The sequence below is a fragment of the Phacochoerus africanus genome, chromosome 9 (assembly GCF_016906955.1).
Source record: "Phacochoerus africanus isolate WHEZ1 chromosome 9, ROS_Pafr_v1, whole genome shotgun sequence".
NCBI lineage: Eukaryota > Metazoa > Chordata > Mammalia > Artiodactyla > Suidae > Phacochoerus > Phacochoerus africanus.
Window position 1 is genome coordinate 31,803,572 of NC_062552.1, and position 26,538 is coordinate 31,830,109.

Below are 26,538 nucleotides of genomic sequence, written 5' to 3' on the forward strand. Positions count from 1 at the left end.
GGTTATCAACTCAGTTCATGTTTTTGCTCAACACAGCCTCCAGCCTAACAGGAAGATCTAAGGAGAGTCCAGGTTCATCTACTAAAACCTTTAGTAATGTGGCACCTAGATTTGAATCACAGCTCCGTCTCTTGCTAGGTGTGTGATACTGGGGCAAGTTACTTGGGCCTGTTGGAGCTTTTGTTTTCTTTTTTTTTCTTTTTCTTTTTTTTTTTTTTGTCTTTTCTAGGGCCGTTCCCTTGGCATATGGAGGTTCCCAGGCTAGGGGCCCAATTGGAGCTGTAGCTGCCGGCCTACACCACAGCTCACGGCAACGCCGGATCCTTAACCCACTGAGCAAGGTCAGGGATCGAACCCGCAACCTCATGGTTCCTAGTTGGATTCGTTCACCACTGAGTCACGACGGGAACTCCAGCTTTTGTTTTCTTATCAAAATTTGAGATGATACATGTAAAGTACTTGGAGGCATACCTTGCACACGCATAGGAATAGCTAAAAAATAATTTTAGTATATACTCCTTCAAATGTCTGGTTTTTTTAGTGCTGTACCTGTGGCATAAGGAAGTTCCCAGACTAGGGGCTGAATGGTAGCTAACAGCTTCCAGCCTATGCCACAGCAATGCCAGATCCTTAACCCACTGAGTGAGGCCAGGGATCAAACCCACATGGATCCTAGTTGGGTTTGTTAACTGCTGAGCTGTGAAAGGAACTCCTCTATCTTTAAAAATAAATGTCTATTCTCAAGCCAAACACAAATGTTTAGAACTATGTATCATCTCTGCTTTATGATATCCATTTAACTATAGGCCCAATTTTTTTTTAAGTGTCCAAATGAACACATTGTAACCAATGGAATATATCTCCCATTGACCATCAACCATTATCTCTGGACCACACATCCCTTAGCACTTCAACTGTCCTCCTACCATCATCCTTCCTGTCTTTCCAAATCTGTACATTCTCTGAAAAGCCCTTTCCATCAACTCCATCTCTATTTTTTTTTCTCCTTTTTATGGTCACACCTGCAGCATGTGAAAGTTCCCAGGCTACGGGTCAAATCAGAGCTGCAGCTGTCAGCCTACACCACAGCCACAGCAACACCAGATCCGAGCCGTATCTGTGACCTACACTGCAGCTCGAGGCAACGCCAGATCCTTAATCCACTGAGTGAGGCCAGGGATCAAACCCATGTCCTCATGGATACTAGGTGGGTTCTTAACCCAATGAGCCACAACCAGAACTCCATCTCTACTTTATCTCTGCTTCTTTAACTCTAACCTGCAGCCATGCACACAAAATTACACATTCTGACTGTGCTGTGTTCTACTCACCAAATGCATGCTTCATACTGACTGAACTGCATGCATGTCTCAGCCCCATACTGTACTGTTAGCTGCTGGCTAGTAGGGAAAACTTTTATTCTTTACATGTCCTTACTCAGCAGTAGACCCTGCTCTAAACAGTGCACAGAAGTGTTAACAAACACTTACTGATAACTACCTATATCCTATGCCATTTCTAAGGAGCCCTAAGAGGTGCAGCTGACTCAACTTTAGCCAGAAATGCTTTCAGAGGACTTGCTAGTATTCATGTAACTGCTTTCTGAGTAAGATTTGGCTTAACTTAAGATAAAAAGGAGGCTCCAATTTCTGTGGGTTCAAGTGCCACATTCTCGGTGCACTACAGCCCACTGTCTTGTATATCATCTCCAGTGAGTACCTTTTCTCTGTGGTTCTTGCAAATGCTACTTCTAAATGGTCCTACAGTGCTTGTGAAAAAATTAGGTAACACTATGAGTTCGTCAACTTCAAGAAATATCTCAACAGAGTCACCATCGCCCAAGCCCTCCAAAACAGCAGCATGGTAGGATGGTGGTAGGTGATCCACTCTGACAACCTCCTACCCCCACCCCAGGCCAGGGCAGTGACAGAGTTAAAAGGCAACAGTCCTACAGCCCTAAAGAAGATGAAAACAACTAACAGGTTCACAACTCAGGAAGATGAACGCAGTGCTCTGGCCAGGAAGCACCAGGCCTCTCCTGAGACTAAAGGGAGGCAGGGAGGTCACGGCTGAGTGAAGGGGCTTCAGTGAGAAAGCAGTGGAGCAACTGGTTTTGCCTCCTCCAACTCTCTCACCTTCCCATCACACTCAATTGCCTCAAAGTTCTCATTCTAACAGGGCATGCTTAGCCTAGACTCTGTACCACCTCAATAGTCATACCCTGGGGGGTAAAAATTAAGGAAGAGAAATCTGGACCAATGGGAACTTAAAGGGAAACCTTTTATGAGAGTATTAAGACGTGAAGTCTTTCCTCAAATATGAGCAACTTATTGCCTTGCCAATTTACCTCCTTATATCCTGTATGACTAACATGACCTCATACTATCCTTTATAACGACCATCAAACCAATAAATAATTCTTTGTTACACTCCTTGTCAATGAGGTCCCTCTTACCAGACCATGTGGAGAAAAAGAATAAAGATCATCAGGTTTCTTTTCTTAATTTGCCTCTTGATCTAGACCACATATAAAGCACTGGTCAGAAAAATGCCATACTTATAATAGAGCAAGTTGTCTCTCAAATAAACATCAGTGCTATTTTTAAAATTTTGATGGTGAATGCCAACACAAAGCAAGGAGAGACCTAACAGCTATATGATTACACAGGTGGGACACTGGGCCTAATACACCACCATGTTAACCAGAGAACATTCACAGGCCCTGCCACACAAATCACCTACGACGTTAGCTCGGCACCAAGGCTTTATTCAACCAACCAACACCAACGACCTGGAGTCAGCATCACCTTAGCAGAGTATGGAAGGTGCTCTTTAGTCAGCCAGCAGAGAGAAATAAACCAAGAAATCAAACTTCTAGAAGACTGTCTTGAACAATCAGAATACTTAAAATCATGGTTAACCTAATAAACAATTTTCCCACTGATTCCTCATGAATGGAAAGTCAAAATATGACTCGGGCCACTCTGGGTTGTGGGTCAGGAGGTAGAAGGTAGATGGGCCATGAGAGACTGGAAAGACATGCAAACAAGGTAAATGAAGAGAAGCCCAACAACATTTAGGATGAATAATTGAGCTTATCTTTTTCCTCAGGAAAAATACCCCATCCTAAACCAAAAAAACAAAGGAACAAGTTCCAAAGGTGGGCTGTGCTCTACACAGTATACATTTACTAAGTGAGGCATGGCTGGTAATATTTTGACTTTCTTTTCCTTTTTTATTTTAAATGCTAAAGGTAAAAAACTTTGTTCTTTCAACACCCAAACCAGAGCAGAGAGACAGTAGTAAATTATAAACGTGGATGAAGTTATATCCACAGAACATGGAGAGAGGGAGGGGGGGAGGGGAGAAGGGGTAGGTTTTTGTGCTGTTGCATTGGCAGAGCTAAGCAGTCTTAAAGAACATTCGAGGCTTCTAGGTTTGCCATGAAGGGGTATCACAAATCCCAAGGCCCACCACCTACCCCTTCTCCTCTTCTCCGAGGGCACCTACCTTACTGTAAGTCACTACTGATAAGTTGTTTGCGTGACTGCTGGGGGACAGATTTACAGAGTTCTGTGAGAGTCTATTCTCATCTTGCTCGGTTTGGTCAGGAGCAGGAGCCCATGTGTTTTTGCTGATCGAGTCGAACCCGGAACCCCCAGGGTCTTTTAAGTTGTTTTCATCTGATTGTCGGTTCTTTTGGGGAGAGGCAAACGGGTTGAAGTTTCCTTCTACCTTGCGATGTGGCTGTGTGTTGAACTCCGTTTCAAAAGATGACAGCTGCTGCGTTACTCCTAAAAGTCCACCCACCTCCACACTGAGAATGACCCAGATGACATCTGAAACAAAAAGACAACTCAAGTCAATGCCAGGCACACCCTCAAGGCTCAAATCAGCCACCAAAGAGAATCCCGAACACCACCTGAACCACAGAAAGACATGTTCCTCAATAGGCTAGTTCAGAAGCTTACTGACAAAGTAATTCAGTACATTTGTACTGCAGGGGTACACATTTTTGGTAATGTTAAGTTCCAACTCTGGTACAAATTGAGTAGAAGTCTGTGGTGAGGCCCAAGAAACTATTTCTAAGCATGTTACAGTAGATTCTGATGCATAACCATAGCTGGAAATCACTACTCCACAGAACAATGATCAATATACAGAAATCCAAAAGCTATTTCCCCAGAATTATAAGCACTTTGTCGTTTTTACTTTATTTCACATGTGTTTAACTCAGAAAACTCATGGCAGGCATAATTCTTGAGTCAAAAAAATGCTTATAATTATGAGAACTGCAAGTTATCAACCACTCCCTCCCCCATTTGGGGCAATTTAGAGTGACCATATGTTGTCAAAACCAGGACAACTGAGAGTAAGAGAGGGAGCTATTAATAATTACACCAGGACACAGATGTAAACCAGCACTAGATATATTAGAACAGATATTACCCTGGCTATTTTCACCATATATATGTTCAAACGACACCAAAATTTAGTATTCCTGAGACTTTCTGAAATAATCCAACTTACACCAACTTTGTCTTTCTGTCAGACAAAGAAACTCCACCATGTACACCGAAACCATTAAGAGATCTGCCTTAAAAGTGCACCAAATACAAGGGCACCAAAGCACTTCTGGTCATAATTCAGTTCTTTTATTTCCTCAACTGCCAAAGCAAAGAGTTCACAAAGAAATAAAGAGAGAAAGCAGCAGTTTCTTTTGATGTTCATCAAGTCAACTCAGAGAACAGTGGCATCTACTGTTGGAAGGTTTCAAAAAGCAAGTTGCAGAAAGGCGAAGAAGCTTTTAAGTGTGAACTGTGCTGAAAATAAATACAAAAAATTGTCCAGGTTCCTAAAAAAACAGGAAAAGATAGAATCTCCCTGGTTAGCTGCGCAGTGGTCCCCACCGTCTGCAATTCACTCTGCATGGCTTAAGTTGTCCCTGTCAACAGTGGCCCAAACTAGCACATGGCAAGTGCCAAAAGTAAACAATTCAGAAGTTTTACACTGTGCACTGTTCTTAGCAGTGTCACGACATTTTGCTGTCCTGCTTAGCCCTGAATGGGGTATGACTTATCCCTCTGTCCACCATATCCTCTCTGTATATGCTACCTGCCCATCAGTTGCTTCTGGGTTATCAGACTGACAATCTGGTATGGCAGAGCTTATATTTAAGTCACCCTTATCTCACTTAATAATGGCCCCAAAGCATAAGAGTAGTGATGTTGGCATTTCAGATATGCCAAAGAGAAGCCACAAAGTGCTTCAGTGAAAAGGTGAAAGTTCTCAACTAAAGAAAAAAATCATATGGTAAGGTTGCTAAGACCTACAGTAACAAATCTTCTTTCGGTTTTGTCTTTTTGGCCACCCTGAGGCATATGGAGTTTCTGAGCCAGGGATCAGATCAGAGCCACCTACGCCAAAGCTGCGGCAATACCAGATCCTTTAACTCACTGTGCAGGGCTGGGGATTGAACCTGAATTCTGGTGCTTTCAGAGACATCAACGATCCCCTTACACCACAGTGGGAACTCCAGTAACAAATCATCTTCTTTTTTTGCTTTTTAGGGCCACACCCACAGCATATGGAGGTTCCCAGGCTAGGAGTCGACTCGGAGCTATGGCTGCCGGCCTATGTCACAGCCACAGCAACGTGGGATCCAAACCGAGTCTTCAACCCACACCACAGCTCATGGCAATGCTGGGGCCTTAACCCCCTGAGCAAGGCCAGGGATCGAACCCACATCCTCAAGGATACAAGTCAGGTTCATTAACCACTGAGCCACGATGAGAACTCCTCCAGTAACAAATCTTCTATCCATAAAATTGTGAAGAAGAAAAAAGAAACTTGTTCTAGTTTTGCTGTCACACTTCGAACTGTAAACACTAGAGCTACAGTGAGTGGTAAAAGCTTAGCTAAGAAGGAAACAGCGTTAAATTTGGACAATAAGATATTTTGAGAGAGAGACCATATCCACATAACTTTTATTACAGTATATTGTTATAACTGCTCAACTGTATTATTAGTTACTGTCACTAATCTCTTACTGTGCCTAACTTATAAATTAGGCTTATCATAGGTAGGTATGCACAGGAAAAAACAGGGTATATATAGGGTTCGGTTCTGTCTGTGGTTTGAGGCCTCCGCAGCAGGGGTCCTGGAATATACCCCCTGCAGATAAGTGGAGGACTAATGTATAGACAATATATAAGCCTAGAACAAATACACTTAAAAAGATAGTGAAGGAAAAACTGAGTAAAACCCTCTTGGGCTGTGTTTGTTCTCAATTTTCAGTTTGGGTTCTGCATCTAAGGAAGGGGACCTTAAGTGTCAGGTAACCATAAATACTCGATTTAAGATTAGTGGTTAGATGTATTAAGAATTTGGTTGTACCCAAAAAGCTATGAGACAAAACCCTAGTACGTGGAGATGCAGTGACATCTACTGTTCACGTGTATAAGGAGCAACTCTTTACAAGTCTTGTGAAGAGGAGGCTAAAGCCACTAGAAGCACTAGCAGGAATCAGAGGGATGGGCATTCACTCCAGATACACTTATCAGTGTGTGAAACTAATGACACTTCCTCCCTGGGCCTTATCATACTTAAGCCACCGCACTCTCTCCACCTTGGCTATTTTTCTGTACTGTTTACAAATTCTACATAGCAGCTGTAAAAGGAATGTCACTTAAGCCACTGATTTATAAACACCAAAAATAAACACTCCAGTTCTGATCCTCCAAAGTTATTACCATGATGGGTTATTATGAACAGCACAACATGGTATGATCTGAGCCCTCTAGACAACTATAGACCTCACATTTCAGAGTGTGTACATCCTACACATAGCATGTGTGGGGTTCTTTTTTGTTGTTGTTGTTTTTATGGCTGCACCCATGACATATGGAAGTTTCCAGGCCAGGGACTGAATCTGTGCTGCAGAAGCAGCAACGCCAGATCCTTAACCTACTGTACCAGAGCAGGAAGTCCCTGGTTTCTTCTTCTTCTTTTTTTTTGTCTTTTTGCCTTTTCTAGGGTCGCTGCCGCGGCATATGGAGATTCCCAGGCTAGGGGTCGAATTGGAGCTGTAGCCACTGGCCTATGCCAGAGCCACAGCAATGTGGGATCCGAGCCATGTCTGCAACCTACACCACAGGTCACAACAACGCTGGATACTTAATCCACTGAGCATGGCCAGGGATCAAACCCGCAACCTCATGGTTCCTAGTCGGACTTGTTAACCACTTCGCCATGACAGGAACTCCTGGTTTCTTATTTTTTTGGGTTTTTTTTGGCTTGCTTTTTAGGGCCACACCTAAGGCATATGGAAGTTCCCAGGCTAGGGTATGAACTGGAGCTGCAGTTGCTAGCCTATGCCACAGCCACAGCAACGCCAGATGAGGGCCATCTCTGTGACTGATACCACAGCTCATGGCAACGCTGGATCCTTTAATCCACTGAGCAAGGCCAGGGATCAAATCTGCATCCTCATGGATATTGGTTGGGTTCTTAACCTGCTGAGCTACAATGGGAATTCTGCCTCCCCCTTTAAAAAAAAAACAAACAAAAAAGGTTGACCATTTCCAATTCTCATCAGAACACCTTGATAACTGAGATTAAAACTACCAGCTATGGAGCTCCCTTGTAGCACAGTGGGTTAAGGATCAGGCATTGCGACTGCAGTGGTTCAGATTGCTGCTATGGTGCAAGATTGATCCCTGGCCCAGGAATTTTCCCATGCCATGGACATGGCCAAAACACCCCCAAACCAAAAAACTGCCCACTAGATAGTCTAGTACCTCTGATAATAAAATCACAGCTGAAAGGAGTCTTAGGAGTCATCTAATAGAACTGCTTCACTTTCTAGATGAAGGATCTGAGGACTGGAGGTAGAAGTGATGGGCCCAAGATCAACTTCAAGTTAGAAGCTGACCATGATGATGACCAAGAACTTCCAGCTCTTAACATAGCTCTTCAAACCCACACTTATTTCTTCCCAACAGGAGCCTGGGAAGCCAAGTGCCCAGGGAGCTACAGCTACAGTTAAGCCAGTCCCATCTCCCAGGCCATAATATCTTTACCTACAGACTTAGATCTTTGGCACTGATAATAAGAATGGCCCAAAAAGATGTCTCAGAAAAGTAGGCAAGAACGTAAAAACAAGTGTCAAGCCTAAATAGTCAGAGATTAGTAAGCAAATGGAGAAAATGATTTTAGGATGTCTTGCTTAAGGTGATTTTTAAAAAGCACCTAAGCCAGAACTTTGGAGCTACAATCTACTGTAAATATTATTTCATTCAACTTGTCCCTTTTACATATGAGAAAATCTTTAATAAGTATAAACATCCAGAGTTTCTGTCGTGACTCAGTGGAAATGAATCTGTCTAGTATCCATGAGAGTGCAAGTTCAATTTCTGGCCTCACTCAGTGGGTTAAGGATCCGGTATTGCTATGAGCCGTGGTATAGCTTGCAGACACGGCTCTGATCTGGCATGGCTGTGGCTGTGGTTGTGGTGTAGGACAGGGGTACAGTTCGGATTCCACCCTAGCCTGGGAACCTCCATGTGCCACAGGCGTGGCCCTAAAAAGACAAAAAACAAAAAAACAAACAAATAAAAAACCCCACAAACTTCCTTTTGCAAAAATGTGTAATAAATTACTAAAGAGAGAACATAACCTTTCATTTTTTAAGTTTAGACTATCAAAGTGTAAAGTAAAAAGAAAGTATTTTACTTGGAGCCCAAGTCTATAATTTTTTTTTTTAATAGGCAAGAAATACATTTATCAACATAGGACTTTTGTGAGAAATGCAAACAGGGAGGCAAGGAGGCTCTGCCCCAAGAATCAGCTCTCAAGTCTATAATCTTAATGAATCACGCTGACATACAAAGACATGTAAGATTTTGGTAAGAATGTTAAAAATATTTGCAAGCATCTAGCATCACAAGTCAAATCACACCATAATAAACATAAACAAACACCTATGGCTTGTCCACTAAAACAGAATTGTTAAAAATCAGGACAATATTTGAAGTGGTAAATTCGTTTCTTATGGGGATATTGGTTATAATGTATTTACAATGCAGGTACACTTATACTGGGTTGAACAAATAAATGAATGGTGGCTGCAAGGTTTTTCATTTTCCAAGAAGGGTATTACCAAAAAGCAAGAAAAAAAGTCAGATTTGTTAACCACTGAGCCATGACGGGAACTCCAACCCAATGGTTTCTAAATGTCATTCTCCAATAAAAAGAACAAGGGCTTCTTGGAGAAATAGCTGATTCCAGGGCTGGGGCATGGAAGAATATATGGAAAGCAATGATTGTCTTGGAGTACCAGAAAGTAAGTACTTAAACACCAGAAGATAAGGGTGTGTAACAGGGATACAGGAGCCACTTGAAAGAGCTCCCTCTAGAGCTGGAGCCATCTGGGCAACAAAATAAATAATGTAGTCCTCGACTGTAACTCCAAGTATAAAATAAATAAACATGGGCCCATAGTTACACAAATAAATGGGGGAGAAGAGACAAACTTCCTTACAGAAGAATTTCGAATGATATATAGAGATACTCCCCCTTCTGAGAGTTGGAAAGGTGGAGTTTACCTGTAGACATCCTCCAGCCCACCTTGAGGGTGGGCTAAATTTAGTGATGGGGGGAAAGAGAAAAGGAGTAGCTTTATATTGGAGAAAGTGGCAAACAACTTAACCTAGAGACCAAGGTTAACACCATCAGTGATGTTATGCAAATATTAAAAAACCCTCAGCAGGGTGTTTCACTTTCGTAGTATTCTTCCCCAAACCCATAACATCAGTCTCATCATGTGGAAAACATGAGAAAAGCGCAGACTGGGGGACATTATAAAGGATACTTTATATAGGATACTTGCCACTATCCCTCAAACCTATCCAGGGTTGTGAAAAACATGGGAAGACTGAGAAACTGTCACAGACCAGAAGAGACTGAGACACACAACAACTAAGTGTAATCTGGTTTCTGGAAGAGAAAAAAATCATGAGTAGAAAACTGAAGAAATCTAAGCAGAATTAGGGGTTGAGATAATAGAATCTACCTATGCCGATGTCTTCATTCTAGCAAGGGTGCCATGATTATGGAAGGTGATAACAATGGGGGAAACTGCGTATGTGAGAATTCTGTATCATCTCTGAAACTTTACTGTAAAACTTAAAATTGTTTCAAAGTAAAGCCTGGAAGAAATTAGTATTAGAAAATTGTACTTTTAAAGATCCAGTTTACAAGGACACCTCAAAGTAGTTCAAACTGTGGCTGAGACTGAAATCTTACAGGTCTCTGATCTCTAGAACAACTGCCTTGGGCTCACTCCCCAAGAGCTGTGAGATGGTACCAGGAGATACAAGCTGGCTTCAGTCTGCATGTACACTGAAGATTTCTATGGAGGCCACTTCTAGATCTGGAGGCTGCGGATTTAAATCCTTCCTAAAACTCAACTCATCTTCAAAGCATTAACAGGAACCTCACATTTGCCCTGAGGATTGATAAACAACTTGGGTCCGTAGAGGTAAACAGGCACTAGTCAGCTGTGGGGCTACAAGCTACAGGCTCACATTTCATCTCCGCAGTAGGAAGGCTGGGTATGTGCTGAGCTTCAGGGGGAGAGGCTTGAAAGGAGAGTCTGAGTGCTGGTAGTCCAGTGGACTGAAAACGCCCCCCAGTAGCTGGTGCAGAGGTCAGCACTAGGAGCAGGTTTCTTCGAAGTGCCAACTTCCAGTCTGTATCTCCACAGTGTTTACTCAGCACATGCCTTGCTCCGAGACACAGGCCAGACACTCTGATACTTTCACTATCTATCAACATACGACCTACCTCAGCATCCAAGGGGAAAATGGTAGAACCAGGTTCCAGTTCATCAGCTCCTCAGAGGACAACTCCTGACATCTGAGGCCCAGGCCCTATCTTCAGCAGAGTAACTGTTGAAAGACTGCCTCTACTCACCTCTGCTCCCCTACCCATTCTCACTCCCCACCCTATCTTGCCACAGTGTGCATTAAACACTTATTCCTTAGGGAGTTCCCGCTGTGGCTCAGCTGTTAACGAACCAACTAGCATCCATGAGGACAAGGGTTTGATCCCTGGCCTCGCTCAGTGGGTTAAGGATCTGGCGTTGCTGTGAGCTGTGGTGTAGGTCGCAGACGTGGCTCAGATTGCATGTTGCTGTGGCTCTGGCGTAGGTCGGAGGCTAAAGCTCCAACTGGACCCTTAGCCTGGGAACCTCCACATGCCGTGAGTGCAGCCCTAAAAAGACTAAACAAATAAATAAAAACTTATTCCTCAATTTCATATTCCTCTCAGGAATTTCCTTTTGAAATGCAAATGCCTCTAAACGAACATATTAAGCTATCTTAATCCCATTATCAGATGAACCAATAGGCAGAGGTTTATATGGGGAGAAGCGAAGCCTAGGAAAGAACCTGGAAGCCTGGATGAGTTGAGACAGTGAGGGGTCCCCAGTGCCCCTAACAGCAAGAGGGCTCAGAAAGAAAAGCAGCAATGGCAGCAACAAAGAGACTATTCTTACTTCGAAATTTTTCCAAATCAGGTCCTATTTAATAACCATGAGTTTTGGCTTTAACCTGGGGTGTGGGGGAGTAACAGCAATCATTTAATCACTTATTTATTTACTTCAACTCTTGGGAAATAATGATCTCTACTTCCCAAACCCAGTAAAATCAGTGTCATGAAACTGAAAGAATGAAATTATGTCTGAGACAAAAGATGAAAATCGGCTCAGATTGGGGGGAGGGGAGGGAGGGACCAAAGTTGCCGTTAACTGGGCTGAGAGGACAGACACAGAGAAAGGCAGGTGCAAAGATAATAGGAAACATTATTTCTCCTAAGGTCATACAGCAGCTTTACAATGTATACTGACCCTCTCTTTGGCCCCCGACCAGCTTCACTATAGCCATCTATTACTGTGGATATCCAACGATACACTGCCCTTCCCCAGCGCCTAAGCCCTAACTAATCTTCCCTTCTAATCCTGTCTCGGAAACAGCACCCAATCCAAAACAGATCCCATATCCCAAGAGCCTCCTCTGTATCCTTTGGCAGAACCCAACACAATGCCGCCTCCTTCTTCCCTCTGCCTGTCTGGCACTTTGATGGTCCCCTGCAGGGCCTTACCTTACCACATAGGGCCATAAATCTGGTTTTGTCAGACTACAGGCTTGTTTCAGGTGACCTCTGAATCTAAAAGGCGTACTCTCCCTCCCCTCAGCCTTATTCCTAGAGGCAGAGACTCCACCCCTTCCTCCCAGGCTTCCCCTCTTGTAATCAGCTGATAGCTGGGCCCAGCCTTCAGCTGATAACATAAGGAAGGAGGGGTCTATTCATTCAATGATAAGGAGGTCAGAAAAAAGAAAGAGAAGGAGCAGCCCCCCAAATAAAGGAAAACCAGGAGTACAGAGTGTGCTAGAAGCTTAGTGACAAAATTGTTTCAGGAGAACAGAGTCATCAATTGGAGCCAGCACAACTAATAAATCAAGGAAGTTGAGAACGGAGAGCACTGGATGTAACATCATACAGGTCACTGGTGACTTTGAAAAAAGCAGTTTTAGTGGAATGATAGGGACAGAAGCCTGAATGGAAAGAATTCCTGAGACAAAGAAATCAGGAGGTGAAAACAGCCATTACTGACATTAAATTTTCCAAGGAGTTTTGCTATGAAAGAGAGTAGAAAAATGGGGAAGAAGCCAGAGGAGGAAAACTAATATTAAATTATATGTAACAGCATGAAGTTTTTAAATAACTCAAATTTCCATCAAAGCGGACTGACTAGAAAAATAACATATCTACCTGAGGGAATACTCTACCGCCATAAAAAGGAATGAAGATTTCTACAGTGACTTACTTCTAGAACATATTATGAAGTGAAAAAAAGTAAGACGCAGATCCATATCTATAGTTATGACATTTCTTTATAAGAAAAGGGACAATACTGAAGTTCCCGTCGTGGCACAGTGATTAACAAATCTGACTAGAAACCATGAGGTTGCAGGTTCGATCCCTGGCCTTGCTCAGTGGTTAAGGATCCGGTGTTGCCATGAGCTGTGGTGTAGGTTGCAGAAGCGGCTTGGATCCCACGTTGCTGAGGCTCTGGCGTAGGCCGGCGGCTACAGCTCTGATTAAACCCCTAGCCTGGGAATCTCCATATGCCGCGGAAGCGGCCCTAGAAAAGGCAAAAAGACAAAAAAAAAAAAAGAAAAGAAAAGGGACATAATTATATATCTTTGCTGGTGTTTGCAAAACAAAACTTAACACTGAGTGGATAATCTATAAATGAATAAATAAAATGAAAACCTATACGAGGACAAAGGGACCAGCTGAAGGGGACAGAATGGAAGGGAGACTTAACTAAATACATCATTCTAAAATTAGACTTAGGATCACAGAAATGTTTTATATACTCAAGAGAAACAAAAAACATTAGGTCAAAGGGGAGTAAGAGTAAGGATTGGAAATAAAAATACATTTTCTAGGATGGCAACTGGCACAGGTAGGTGCTCAACAAATAGAAAATTATTTATGCAGAAGTATATAGCATTGTAAATGACATTTAAAAAAAAGTTGTGTTGCTCTGTTGGAAGTTAGAGTCAATGCTGAGTAATGTCTGATCACTGGCTATTTCTAACTGTAGCTGGAAGACTCTTAACAATGACAGTAAAACACTTTTCATATATAAAACCTAAGAGTTTATGATACCTACAAAAAGATCATATAATCTTTAATGAGCACCAAACCCTTACTCTAAAAAATTGGCAATTAAAGGTAAAGGCGCTTAATCTAGCCTTATCTGTAAAAATGAATTTCAGGAAAAATAAGCCATTGTGATGAAGAAAAGTTTCCTCCCCTGGATCTACTCCAGCTACTATGTGTGGGGGAAAAAATGCCACTTCATAATCCCTAATTGAAATGATTCAGGCAACAATCAATGAACAAAACCATTAGGCAAAATGTTGGTTGAAGGGGAGGACCTTTGGAGGAATCCAGCTATCACAACCTGAACCCTTCAATTGATTTCAGCATCACTGAGCCGAATAACTTTGAAAAAGAACAAAGTTGGAGGTCTCACACTTCCTGATTTCAAAACTTACTACAAAGCTACAGTAATCAAAATTGTGTGGTAATGGCATAGAGATAAGACATAGAAACCACAGAACAGAATGGAGAACTTAAAAATAAACCCTCACATTTAACATCAAATGATTTTCAACAATAATACCAAGACCATTCAATGGGGAAAGGACAGTATTTTCAACAAATGGTGTTGGGAAAATTGGATATCCACATGCAAATAATGACTTTGGATGCTTACTTTATACTGTATACAAAAATCAACTCAAAATGGATCAAAAACCTAAACATAAGAACTAAAACTCCTAGAAGAAAACAGAAGGAAAGCTTCATGCCACTGGATTTGGAAATGATTTCTTAGATATTACACCAAAAGCACAAGGAACCAAAGAAAAAAGATAAATTGGACTACATCAAAATTACAACTTCAATCCATCAAAGGACACAATCAACAGGGTATAAGGGCAAAGCCATGGAAGAGAGAAAATATTTGCAAATCATAGATCTGATAATGCAAATACCCAGAATATATAAAGAACTCCTACAAAATAAAATAACATAATTTTAAAATGGGCAAAAGGCCTTTGCTTCACTGCATCCAAGAAAGCAAGACAAGCCACCAGCAGATTTACTAAAGCCACCTAAGAAAATTAGGCCAGAGTTCTTGCTCTTGCTGAGTCTGCTCAAACTTGTACGGTCTGATCCAGAAATACAGCCTCAATATGTACCACCTGTGTTCCCAGCTGTACACAAAGGATACAGGCTTCATTAAGTTGGACCAAGTGAACTTCCTTGAATGGGTCATCAGGACATCGACCTTAGCGCAGAAACAATGTTAGCTCTTTGTAAATTAAAAAAAAACAAACAAAAAACCTTTCAATTGAGTGTTTTAATGTGAATGGAATAGTCAACTGACTATAGATATCTCCTTTTAAAATTTACTATTATCTTCTCAATAGATTCATCTTAAAATAAGTGGTTTTTCCCCCCCTCAGTTATAAAAGTATTCATGCTAAGGGGGGAAATGGGCAAAGGACTTGAACAAACTGAAGGATCTAAAAACATAGGTAAAGTTGCTCAACATCATTCATCGTTAGAGAACTACAAATCAAAACCAGAATGAGACACTACCTCACACTCATTAGGATAGCTACTGTCAAAAAACAGAAAACAAGAAGTGTGGGCAAGGATGTGGAGAAACTGGAACCCTGTACACTGTTGGTGAGAGGGTAAAATGATAACAGCCACTATGGAAAACAGTATGGCATGTCCTCCAAAAATTAAAAATAGAATTGGTCGGAGTTCCCGTCGTGGCGCAGTGGTTAACGAATCCGACTAGGAACCATGAGGTTGCGGGTTCGGTCCCTGCCCTTGCTCAGTGGGTTAACGATCCAGCGTTGCCGTGAGCTGTGGTCTAGGTTGCAGACGCGGCTCGGATCCTGCTTTGCTGTGGCTCTGGCGTAGGCCAGTGGCTACAGCTCCGATTGGACCCCTAGCCTGGGAACCTCCATATGCTGCGGGAGCAGTCCAATAAATAGCAAAAAGACAAAAAAAAAAAATAGAATTGGCCATATGATCTAGCAATCCTACTTGTAGGTATATACCCAAAAGAACTAAAAGTAGGGTCTCAAAGAGGTATTTGTATACCTGTTTTCATAGCAGCATTATTCATAATAATGAGGTATACTTATGGAGACAACTATTCCTGGCAGAAAAGATGGAAATACTAACACTGTAATAATTTACACTTTTACATCCTACTAATAAAGCATAACTGAGTGGGTGATAGCACAAATTGCAGAAAGTTAATACAGCATGAAAGTACATTTAAGCAACTTAAATTACTGATTTAAACCTCAAAGTATAATTATGTTTAAAGATAATGCAGGGAATCAAACCTATAGCGCATTAAGAGCCAAACATATGTAACTAGCATTTTAACAATCATTTTTCCATTAATTTTGAAAGGCACTTAAATATAACATTGGATAAAAAGCGTTAACATTTAAATATCGTCCATTTTACATGCAAGTAAGTAGGGAAATGGCTGGTTTTCTTATTCCTTCACTACTTCTGCTGAATATATCAACCAACCTGACTGGGACACCCTTGATGCTTCTCGATACCCATAACTTTTGCTTTTTTGTTTGTTTTTTTTTAAATGGTCCCAGCGGTGACATAAGGAAGTTCCTGGGCCAGGGACTGAATCCAAGCTGCAGCTGCAACCTATGCAACTGTAAATGCCAGATCCTTTAGCCCACTGCACCAGGCCAGGGATGGAAAACCCGTGGCTCCACAGCAACCCAAGCCATTGCAGTCTGATTTTTTAACCCACTGCACCAGAGCAGGAACTTCTGTATCTGCAGTATTTTTTATGAAAGGGTAATTTAAAATAGAATATTTAAACAGAAGTATTTCCAAATAAGTACTTGTTCAACAACCAGAAAGTCAAATTTTAGACTAGCAACTGAATTCCTTAATTCAATCTTAAATAGTTCCACTAAGGAGTTCCCATCGTGGCTCAGTGATTAACAAATCCAACTAGGAACCATGAAGTTGCAGATTCGATCCCTGGCCTTGCTCAGTGGGTTAAGGATCCGGCGTTGCTGTGATCTGTGATGTAGGTCGCAGATGCGGCTCAGATCTTGCATTGCCGTGGCTCTCACGTAGGTGGGTGGCTACAGTTCTGCTTAGACCCCTATCCTGGGAACCTCCACATGCTGTGGGTGTGGCCCTAGAAAAAGACCAAAAAAAAAAAAAGAGGAAAAGGTATGTTCCTCTTGGTATACAAGCTCCATAGGTGATGTTTAACTTAAGACCCTGATACCTTTCTACAGAGTTACTATGTTTCTCTGAATACTAAAAATCATAATAACAAGACATCAGCCCCAATTGACTTTTTTTAGAAGCCCAAATCCCATCTTTAACATAATTATGGCCAAAAAGGGTAAAACAGCATTACCGATGCTAATTAGTTATCCTCTTCTGTCCTAGAGAGCTCTGTTAATGTACTGAATCAACTCTGCTCTCCCCCCTCCTCCTAAAAGAGGATGGGCTTTGTTTCTGGCTTCAGGGAAATTTCTCCTAGTCAACATCATCCTAGGGGGACCAAAGTGAGAACTAGCAAAATAAAGAAAACAGTAATACTCATCCACCCCCAACATTATCTCTAAAAAGAACCACATTACAAACAACGCATTCACTGTCAAGTCAGAGTCAGACAAGATTCTTCATTCTCCTTTCACTTTCTTCTTCATCTCTTTGATCTTACCCAATCTTCCTAAGCACCTCTTCCTCTTCATTTCCACTGAAGGCCCTTAACAGGCTGAAATATTTTCCTAGCTTGAATCTGGGCACAGAGCTGTGAGGAAATGAATGACTGTTCACCCCGAGACTGAAGTAGCAACGTCCACACACAGGGGATCCTAGGACTCACTCATTTGGAGGTCTCAGTCCTAGAAAGAGGGAATCACCCTTACCACTTATCACAACTGAGGTACAGAGCATTGCGCCTTTTGGTCTGGGCCAGGACAGCCTGCTACTCATCTCTCCTGTGGATGTAAACATTCCTTGGAGCACCATCACCCTCAGTCCATCTCCCACTCTTTTACACTCAGAACGCTCAACTCATGCCAATCGCACAGCCATGCTCAGCTAGAGTTTATGCTTAATTACTGCAATCTGGAAATGTGATACCCTGTCACCCATATGAATCTAGTTAAAACACTGCATATCTGGGAATGCCCTTTCACATACCATTTGACCTAGGAAGTTATTATTTTCTAACGTTTATTATTTATTATTGAAAAGAACTTTTATTATTTTCTTAAGACTTTATTTTTAGAAGTAGATGTAGGTTCACAGCAAAACTGAGAAGATTACATACACCCTCTGCCTCCACATATATGCAGTCTCCTTAACTATCAACATCCCACAGCAAAGTGGTGTTTTCGCTACAACTGATAGACCTACACAGATCACTGTCACTCAAGAGCTACAGTTTACACTAGGGTTCACTCTTAGTGTTGTACATTCTATGGGTTTTGCTAAATGTATAGATATCTTTCCACCACTATAACATCATACAGAATAGTTTCACTGCCCTAAAAATCCTGTGCTCTGCCTATGCATCCTTTCCTCCCCTAGTCCCTGTTGCCAGAGTTATGCCTTTTCCAGCATGTTCTATAATCAGAATCATACAGTACTTAGCCGTTTTGAATTGGTTTCTTTTACTTAGTAATATGCACTTAAGGTTCCTCCATCTTTTTGGGAACTGAAAGTTTGTTTCTTTTTAGTGCTGGATAGTATTCCACTGTCTAGATGTAGCAATGTTTATCCATTCACCTACTGAAAGACATTTTGGTTACTTTCAAGTTTTGGCAATTATAAATAAAACTGCTATAAACATTGTAAGAATATTTTAGCTTTTTTTTTTTTGTCTTTTTGCCTTTTCTAGGGCTGCTCACACGGCACATGGAGGCTCCCAGGCTAGGGGTCGAATTGGAGTTACAGCTGCCAGCCTATGCTACAGCTCATGGCAATGCCGGATCCTGAACCCACTGAGCGAGGCCAGGGATCGAACCCGAAACCTCATGGTTCCTACTTGGATTCGTTAACCACTGAGCCATGACGGGAACTCCAACTCTGTAAGACACTGCCACATTATCCAATAAAGTGGTTGTACCATTTTGCATTCCCATCAGCAATAAATGAGAATTTCTGTTGTTTCATACCATTGCTAGTATTTGGCATTATCAGTATTCCAGATTTTAGCCATTCTAACAGGTGAATGGTGGTGATTTAATCTGCAATTCTCAAATGACATATGATGTTGAACTTTTTTTATATGCTTATTTTCTATGGCGAGATGTCAGTTCAACTCTTTTGCCTGTTTTTTTAATTGGGTTGCTGTCTTACTATTGGGTTTTAAGAGATTTTTGCATATTTTGGATAATAGTCCTTTATCATATGAGTCTTTTTCTTCTTTTTCTTTTTTTTTTTTTTTGCTTTTTAGGGCCGTACCCACAGCATATGGAGGTTCCCAGACTAGGGGTCCAATCGGAGCTACAGCTGCCAGCCTACACCACAGCAACTCGGGATCCGAGCCACATCTTCAACCTACACCACAGCTCACGGCAACACCAGATCCTTAACCCACTGAGCTGGAGGCCAGGGATTGAACTGGCAACTTCATGGTTCCTTGTAGGATTTGTTTCCGCTGCACCAAGATGGAAAATGCCCCAGGTGAGTCTTTTATAAATATTTCCTCCCAGTCTGTGGCTTGTCTTCTCATTCTCTTGACACTGTCTTTCACAGAGCAGAAGTTTTTAATTTTAATGAACTCTAGCTTATCAATTCTTTCATTCATAGATCATACCCCTTCGGTGCTGCATTTAAAAATTCATCACCTGGGAGTTCCCGTTGTGGCTCAGTGGTTAACGAATCCGACTAGGAACCATGAGGTTGCGGGTTTGGTCCCTGCCCTTGCTCAGTGGGTTAAGGATCCGGTGTTGCCTTGAGCTGTGGTGTAGGTTGCAGACTCGGCTCAGATCCCGTGTTGCTGTGGCTCTGGCGTAGGCTGGTGGCTATAGCTCTGATTCGACCCCTAGCCTGGGAACCTCCACATGCCTCGGCAGCGGCCCAAGAGATAGCAAAAAAAGACAAAAAAAAATAAAATAAAAAATAAAAAATCATCACCTATAAGTGAATCACTCTGCTGCACACCTGAAACACAGAACTGTAAATCAACTGTACTTCAAGAAAAGAAAAAAAGTCATTGCCATACCCAAGATCATCTAGGTTTTTGCCTGTATTATCTTCTAGGAGTTTTACAGTTTTATGTCTAGATTTTTAATTCATTTTGAGTTAATTTTTGTGAAGGACGAATCTGTGCGTAGATTCATTTTCTGCAAGCAGATGTCTACTTGATCCAGCACCATTGTTGAGATGACTATCTTTTTCTCTGGTGCATTGTCTTTGCTCTTTTGTGAAAGATCAGTTGACTATATTTGTGTCAGTCCACTTCTGTGCCCTCTATTCTGTTTCATTAATCTATCTGCTTATTCTTTCACCATTACCATAATATCCTGATTACTGTATCCATAGAAAGTCTTGAAGTTGGGAGAGTGTCAGTTCTCCAGCTCTGTTCTTCTCTGTTATTGAACTGGCTATTCTGGGTCTTTCGCCTTTCCATATAAAATTTACAATCAGTTTGTTGATATTCACACAATAACTTGCTAGGATTTTGATGGAAATCATGTTGAATCTGTACATGAAGCTGGGAAGAACTAACATCCTGACAATGTTGAGTCTTTCTACCCACAAACATGGAATACCTCCTAACCTATTTAGTTCTTCTTTGGTTCTTTTTATCATTTTGTTTTCCTCAATATCTTATTCATATTTTGATCATTTTATAGTTAAGTGTTTTGGGTGGATGGGAACATAAATGATAATGTGTTTTTAACCTCAAATTCAACCTGTCCATACTGGTTTATATGAAAGTGGTTAATTTTTGTATATCAATCTTATATCCTGCAACCTTGTTACAGCTGAGTTTAGTTACAGGATTTTTTGTTGTTGTTCATTCTTTCAAATATTGCCAGCTGCCCAAAAAAGTTTTATTTCGTCCTTCCCAATCTGAATACTTTTTATTTCCTTTAATTGTCTTACTGCACTAGCTAGGACTTCCGCCACGACGATGAAAAGCAGTGTATTTTCCCTTGCTTCATTTCTTTTTTCTTTTTTTTTTTGTCTTTTTTGCCTCTTCTAGGGCCACTCCCGTGGCATATGGAGGTTCCCAGGCTAAGGGTCTAATAGCAGCTGTAGTCACCGGCCGTGGCCACAGCCACAGCAACACCATATCCGAGCCATGTCTGCGACCTACACCACAGCTCACAGCAACGCCAGATCCTTAACCCACTGAGCAAGGCCAGGGATCAAACCTGAATCTGCAACCTCATGGTTCCTAGTCAGATTTGTTAACCACTGAGCCATGATTGGAACTCCCCTTGCTTCATTTCTGATTTTAGCAGAAAAAGTCTAAATTCTCACCATTAAGTATGATATTAGCTGATGACTTTTTGTAAATATTCTTTATCAAGCAGAGAAAGACACCCCTCCTCTATTGTAGTTTGCTGGAATTTTAATCATGAATAGCTGTTGGGTTTTGACAAATGGTTTTTCTGTATCTACTGATATGAACATGTGGCTTTTCTTCTTAGCCTATTGATGTGATGGATTATATTGTGATTTTTGAATGTTAAACCAGTCTTGCATATCTAGGATAAATCTCAATGGTCATAGCATGTGTATTTCTCTCTATACATTGTTGTATTTGACTTGCCAATATTTTGTTGAGGATTTCTGCATCTACATTCATGAGAGATAATGGTCTGTGATTTCATTTTCTTGCACTGTCTTTCTGATTTTGGCATTAGGGTAACACCTCACAGTATGCATCAGGAAGTATTTTTCTACTTTAATCTTCTGGAAGAGACTAGAGAACTGGTAAATTTCTTTCTTAAATGGTAGAATTCACCAGTAAACTCAGATGAGCCTGGTGTTTTATCCTTTTTAAGATTATTAATTGTTGGTTCAATTTATTTGATATAAGCCTATACAAATTTTTTATTTCTTCCTTGTGTGAGCCTTGACAGATTGCACCTTTCAAGGAATTGGTTCAATACACCTAGGTTATCAACTCTGTGGGCACTGCATCTGTTTGTTACCAACATGAGATGCTCATAATATTGTTTTATTATCCTTTAATGTCCATGGGATCTGTAGTGATCTTTCCTCTTTCATTTCTGATTTTAGTAATTTGCGTTTTCTCCTTTTTTTCCTGTTAGCCTGGCCAGAGGCTTATTGATTTAATCAGTCTTAAAAAAAAAAAAAGTTTTTGGTTTTGTTGATTTTCTCTATTGATTTTGTTTGCAATTTCATTGATTTATGTTCTAATTTCTACTTTTCTTCTGCTTTGAATTTCATTTGCTCCTTTTCTAGTTTCCTAAAGTATAAGCTTATAAATTTTAAATCTTATTTATTTTATAATATATGTATTCAATGCAATAAACTTCTCTGTATGCAATGCTCTTGCAGCATTGCACAGTCCTGATAGGTGTTATTTACATTTTCATTTAGTTCAAAGTTTTGTTTTTTTAAAGCTGCCTCCATAGCATATGCAAGTTCCTGGACCAGGGACTGAATCTGAGTTGCAGCTGTGGCAACACCAGATCCTCTAACTCACTGCACTGGGCTGGGGGTCAAACTTGCACCTCCACAGCAACCTGAGCCACCACAGTTGGATTCTTAACCCATTGTTCCACAGCAGGAACTGTTCAAAGTATTTTAAAATTTCTGGAGATTTCTTCTTTGATCCTTTATTTAGAAGTGTGGGGATTTTCCCACAATCTCTCTGCCATTGCTTTCTAGTTTAATTCATTTGTGGTCTGAGAGGATATACTGTATAATTGCTATTCTCTTAAATTTGTTAAGGCGTTTTATGGCCCAAAATGTGGCTTACCTTGGTGAATGTTATGACAACTTCAGAAAAATGTGTACTCTGCTGCTGCTGGATGAGTAGTCTGCAGATGTCAATTATATCCAGCAGATTGATGATGTCGTTGGGTTCAACTGTGTCCTTAACGGTTTTCTGCTGGATCTGTCCATTTCTGATAAAGGAGTCTTGAAGTCTCCAATTTTAATAGTGGATGCATCTATTTCTCCTTGTGGTTCTATTAATTTTGTCTCATATAGTTTGGTACTCTATTGTTAGGTGCATACACATTAAGGACTGTTATGTCTTCTTGGAATGCTAACCCCTTATCATTACATAATATCTTTATCCCTGACAATTTTCTTTGGTCTGAAATCTGCTCTGACTGAACATAGGTACTCCTGCTTTTTTTGTATTAGTGTTAGTTAGCATGGTGTATCTTTCTCTTCCCCTTTACCCTTAACATCATGTATCTTTATATTAGAAGTAAATTTCTTCTTCTTCTTTTTTTAAAAATTTTTATGGTTGCACAAGCAGCATATGGAAGTTCCCAGGCCAGGGTTCGGAATTGGAGCTGCAGCTGTGGTCTATACCACAGCCAAGGCAATACTGGATCCAAGCCGCATCTTCAACCTACGCCACAGCTTGCAGCAACGCTAGATCCTTAATCCACTGAGCAAGGACAGGGATTGAATCCATATCCTCACAGAGAAGATGTCAGGTTCTTAACCTGCTGAGCCACAATGGGTGAGCTGAGTCAGAAAATAACATATAGTTAGGTCTTGTTTTGTGATCCATTCTGACAATTTCTTAATTTGTTTATTTAGACCAGAGAGGTTTGAAAGTGGTTATTGATATAGTTGGACTGGTAACTACCATATCTGTTGCTGTTTTCTATTTGCTGCCCTTGCTCTTTGTTCCTATTTTTGTCTTCTATTATTTTTCTGCCTTTTAGGTTTTAGTTGAGCATTTTACATGATTCCATTTTCTCTCCTTTCATGGCGTATCAATTATACTTTTTTTAAAAAGAGGTTATCAGTTTGCAATGCATATTTATAACTGATTCGGGTGAAATCACAAATGCCACTCCACCACTTCATGGGTAGTCCAAGTATTGTATAAAAGCAAAATATTCCTAATTTCTTCCTCCTCTCCTTATATCATTGCTGTCAATCATTTCATTTATTCATATACACAAATACAGGTATACACATAGAGATCTATACACACAAGCACATATGATTGAACACAAGCATACACAATTGATCACACTGTTGCTATTGTTATTTTGAACAAATTGTTATGGTACATCGATTAAGAGTAAGAAAAATAAAAGTTTTTATTCTACCTTTACTCATTCATTCTCCACTGTGTTTTCTTTCTTTGTACAGATCAGAGTATGTGACTTATAGTTTTCTTTCTCTCTGGAAAACTTTATATTTAGTGCATGGGAGGACTACTGGTAACAGATTCTCTTAATTTTGTTTTGTCTATTTCTCCTCAACTTTTTAAGGATAAATCTGCAGAGTACAGAATCCTAGGTTGGGAGGGATTTTTTTTTTTCCCCAACATTTTAAATATTTCACTTCACTTTCTTCCTGCCTGTGTCATTTCTGAGAAGTATATAAATTTTCTGTTCTTCTATGTAAACTGTTTTTCTCCTCTAATTTCAAGAATTTTTTCTTTATCTCTGATTTTCTGCCTTATGAATGTGACCTTTTTTTATGTGTTTTAGGGGCATTTTATCCTCCCTGGTGTTTCGCTCACTCAGCTTCCTACATCTGTGGTTTGGTGTGTGATGTTAAATTAGGAAAATTCTCAATCATTATTGCTTCAAGTATTTCTGCTGTTTCGTTCTTCTCTTTCTGGTATTCCAATTACGTGTGTGTTACATCTTCTGTAGTTGTCCCACAGTTCTCAGATATTGTTTCACTTTTTTTCCAGTCTTCTTTGTTTTTCAGTTTTAAAAGTTTCTCCTGAAGTATCTTCAAGCTCAGAATTTTTTTCCCCATCTGTGCCAGTCTACTAATGAGCCCATTAAAGGGATTCTTCATTTCTGTTACAATTTTTGATCTCCAGCCTGTTTTTGTGTTCTTAGAATTTCTACCTTTCTGCTTGCATGGCCCATCTGTTTTTGCATGTTGTATACTTTTCCCATTAAAGCCCTTAGCACGTTATTTGTAGATTTTAAAAACTCATGGTCTGAACATTCTTTTTTTTTTTTTTTTTGGTCTTTTTGCCTTTTCTAAGGCCGATCCGACGCCATATGGAGGTTCCCAGGCTAGGGGTCGAATCGGAGCTGTAGCCGCCAGCCTACACCAGAGCCACAACAACGTGGGATCCGAACCACGTCTGCAACCCACACCACAGCTCACAGCAACGCCGGATCCTTAACCCACTGAACAAGGCCAGGGATGGAACCTGAACCTGCAACCTCATGGTTCCTAGTCAGATTCGTTAACCACTGTGCCACGAAGGGAACTCCCTGATCATTCTAATACTCTTGTCATGCCTGACTTTGGTTTTGATGCCTGTTCAGTGTCTTCAAACTGTGTTTTTTGCCCTTTCCTTTTTCCGGTGAAAGTTGTAGATGATATACTGTGTAAAAAGAACTACAGAAAAAAGCCTTTCAGTTAATGTGTGGGGGTGGGGAAAGCATTCTGCAGTCCTATGATTAGGTCTCAGTCTTTTGGTGAGCCTGTGTCCCTGGACCATGAACTTCATTAGCGCTTCTCAGTTTTCTTCCCCGTTTATGGGGACAGGAAGCTAAGGGGCCTGGAGCTGGCCATTCCCTTCCCCTAGGTCATTCAAACTCTGATAAACCATAGCAGGTTAGGATCTGATAAAACAATTTCTCCTGAGGGCAGGCCTTAAGAAAAACAGAATATTCTGGTAATTTCAAAATAGTTACTTTCCCCCTCCTCCTACCAGAAGCATTAGGGGATTTTTCCCCTGCAATAGTCACTGGGAAAAACTGATAAGAGATTCTTGAGGTAAAACTAACCAAAAAACTGTGGGGACACTCCTAGAGTCTTTATTTCTCAGGCATGTCCACACTGAACCTTCAGCAGTTTATCAATTATAATTCTGGTTTTTATACCCCAGTGCTGGTTCTCACAGAGATATCTGCTTGTGGTTCTGCTCTGGTGAATTTTAATTCTCTGTATAATTTTCAGTGCACATTAAGCTGCACATTCTTCTGCCTTGGGTCCTCCACAGAAGTTTTTTTTTTTTAATAACTTTCTCGTTTAATGACCTGGGCTCTTCAAATCCACCCTGAAAAAGCCAGCAAGACTCTAAATAAACAGATCACTGGGATAGCTGAGATGGAAAAACCTTAAAGGACCTTACTAAGAGAGTTCTTATAAGAAAACTAACAGATGAGGAAGGATTACTGCATAAGGCTTCACAATCTAGTCAGATCTTTTTTTTTTTTTTGGTCTTATTAGGGCTGCACCTGTGACATATGGAGGTTCCCAAGCTAGGGGTCGAATCAGAGCTATAGTTGCCAGCCTACCTCACAGCCACAGCAACGCCCGATCCGAGCCAAGTCTGTGACCTACACGACAGCTCATGGCAACACTGGATCCTTAACCCATTGAGCGAGGCCAGGGATCGAACCTGCATCCTCACGGATGCTAGTCAGATTCGTTTCCACTGAGCCATGACTAGTGAAACTTCATCTAGTCGGATCTTTTAAGAATAATAAGCATTTAACACCTATTCATTGCCTCCCATGCCAGGGGCTATTCTAAAAGCTTTTACATACATTTACTCTTCAAATTCCTTCAAAACCCTATGAGGTAAGTTTTGTTTTCCTTATTTTATAGGTGAAGAAACTGAGTCACTGAAAGATAAAATAATTTCCTAAAGGCCACAATGATGATGCACTAAAGATCCAGAAGTCAAATCCAGAAGATATGACTTCA

The 26,538-nt window shown here is 40.9% G+C and overlaps 1 protein-coding gene across 5 annotated transcripts in view; it reads right to left on the reverse strand.

Annotated features, from left to right (window-relative positions):
• ILRUN (inflammation and lipid regulator with UBA-like and NBR1-like domains) overlaps positions 1–26,538 on the reverse strand; it is a 103,978-nt gene that overhangs the window by 16,665 nt on the left and 60,775 nt on the right. For 3 of the 5 annotated variants that reach the window (XM_047797688.1, XM_047797686.1, XM_047797687.1), the window contains one exon: positions 3,511–3,839. In XM_047797688.1, coding sequence (XP_047653644.1) covers positions 3,511–3,839 — 329 coding nt within the window. The remainder of the gene's footprint in view (positions 1–3,510; positions 3,840–26,538) is intronic. The other 2 variants (XM_047797690.1, XM_047797691.1) reach the window with 1 other exon arrangement.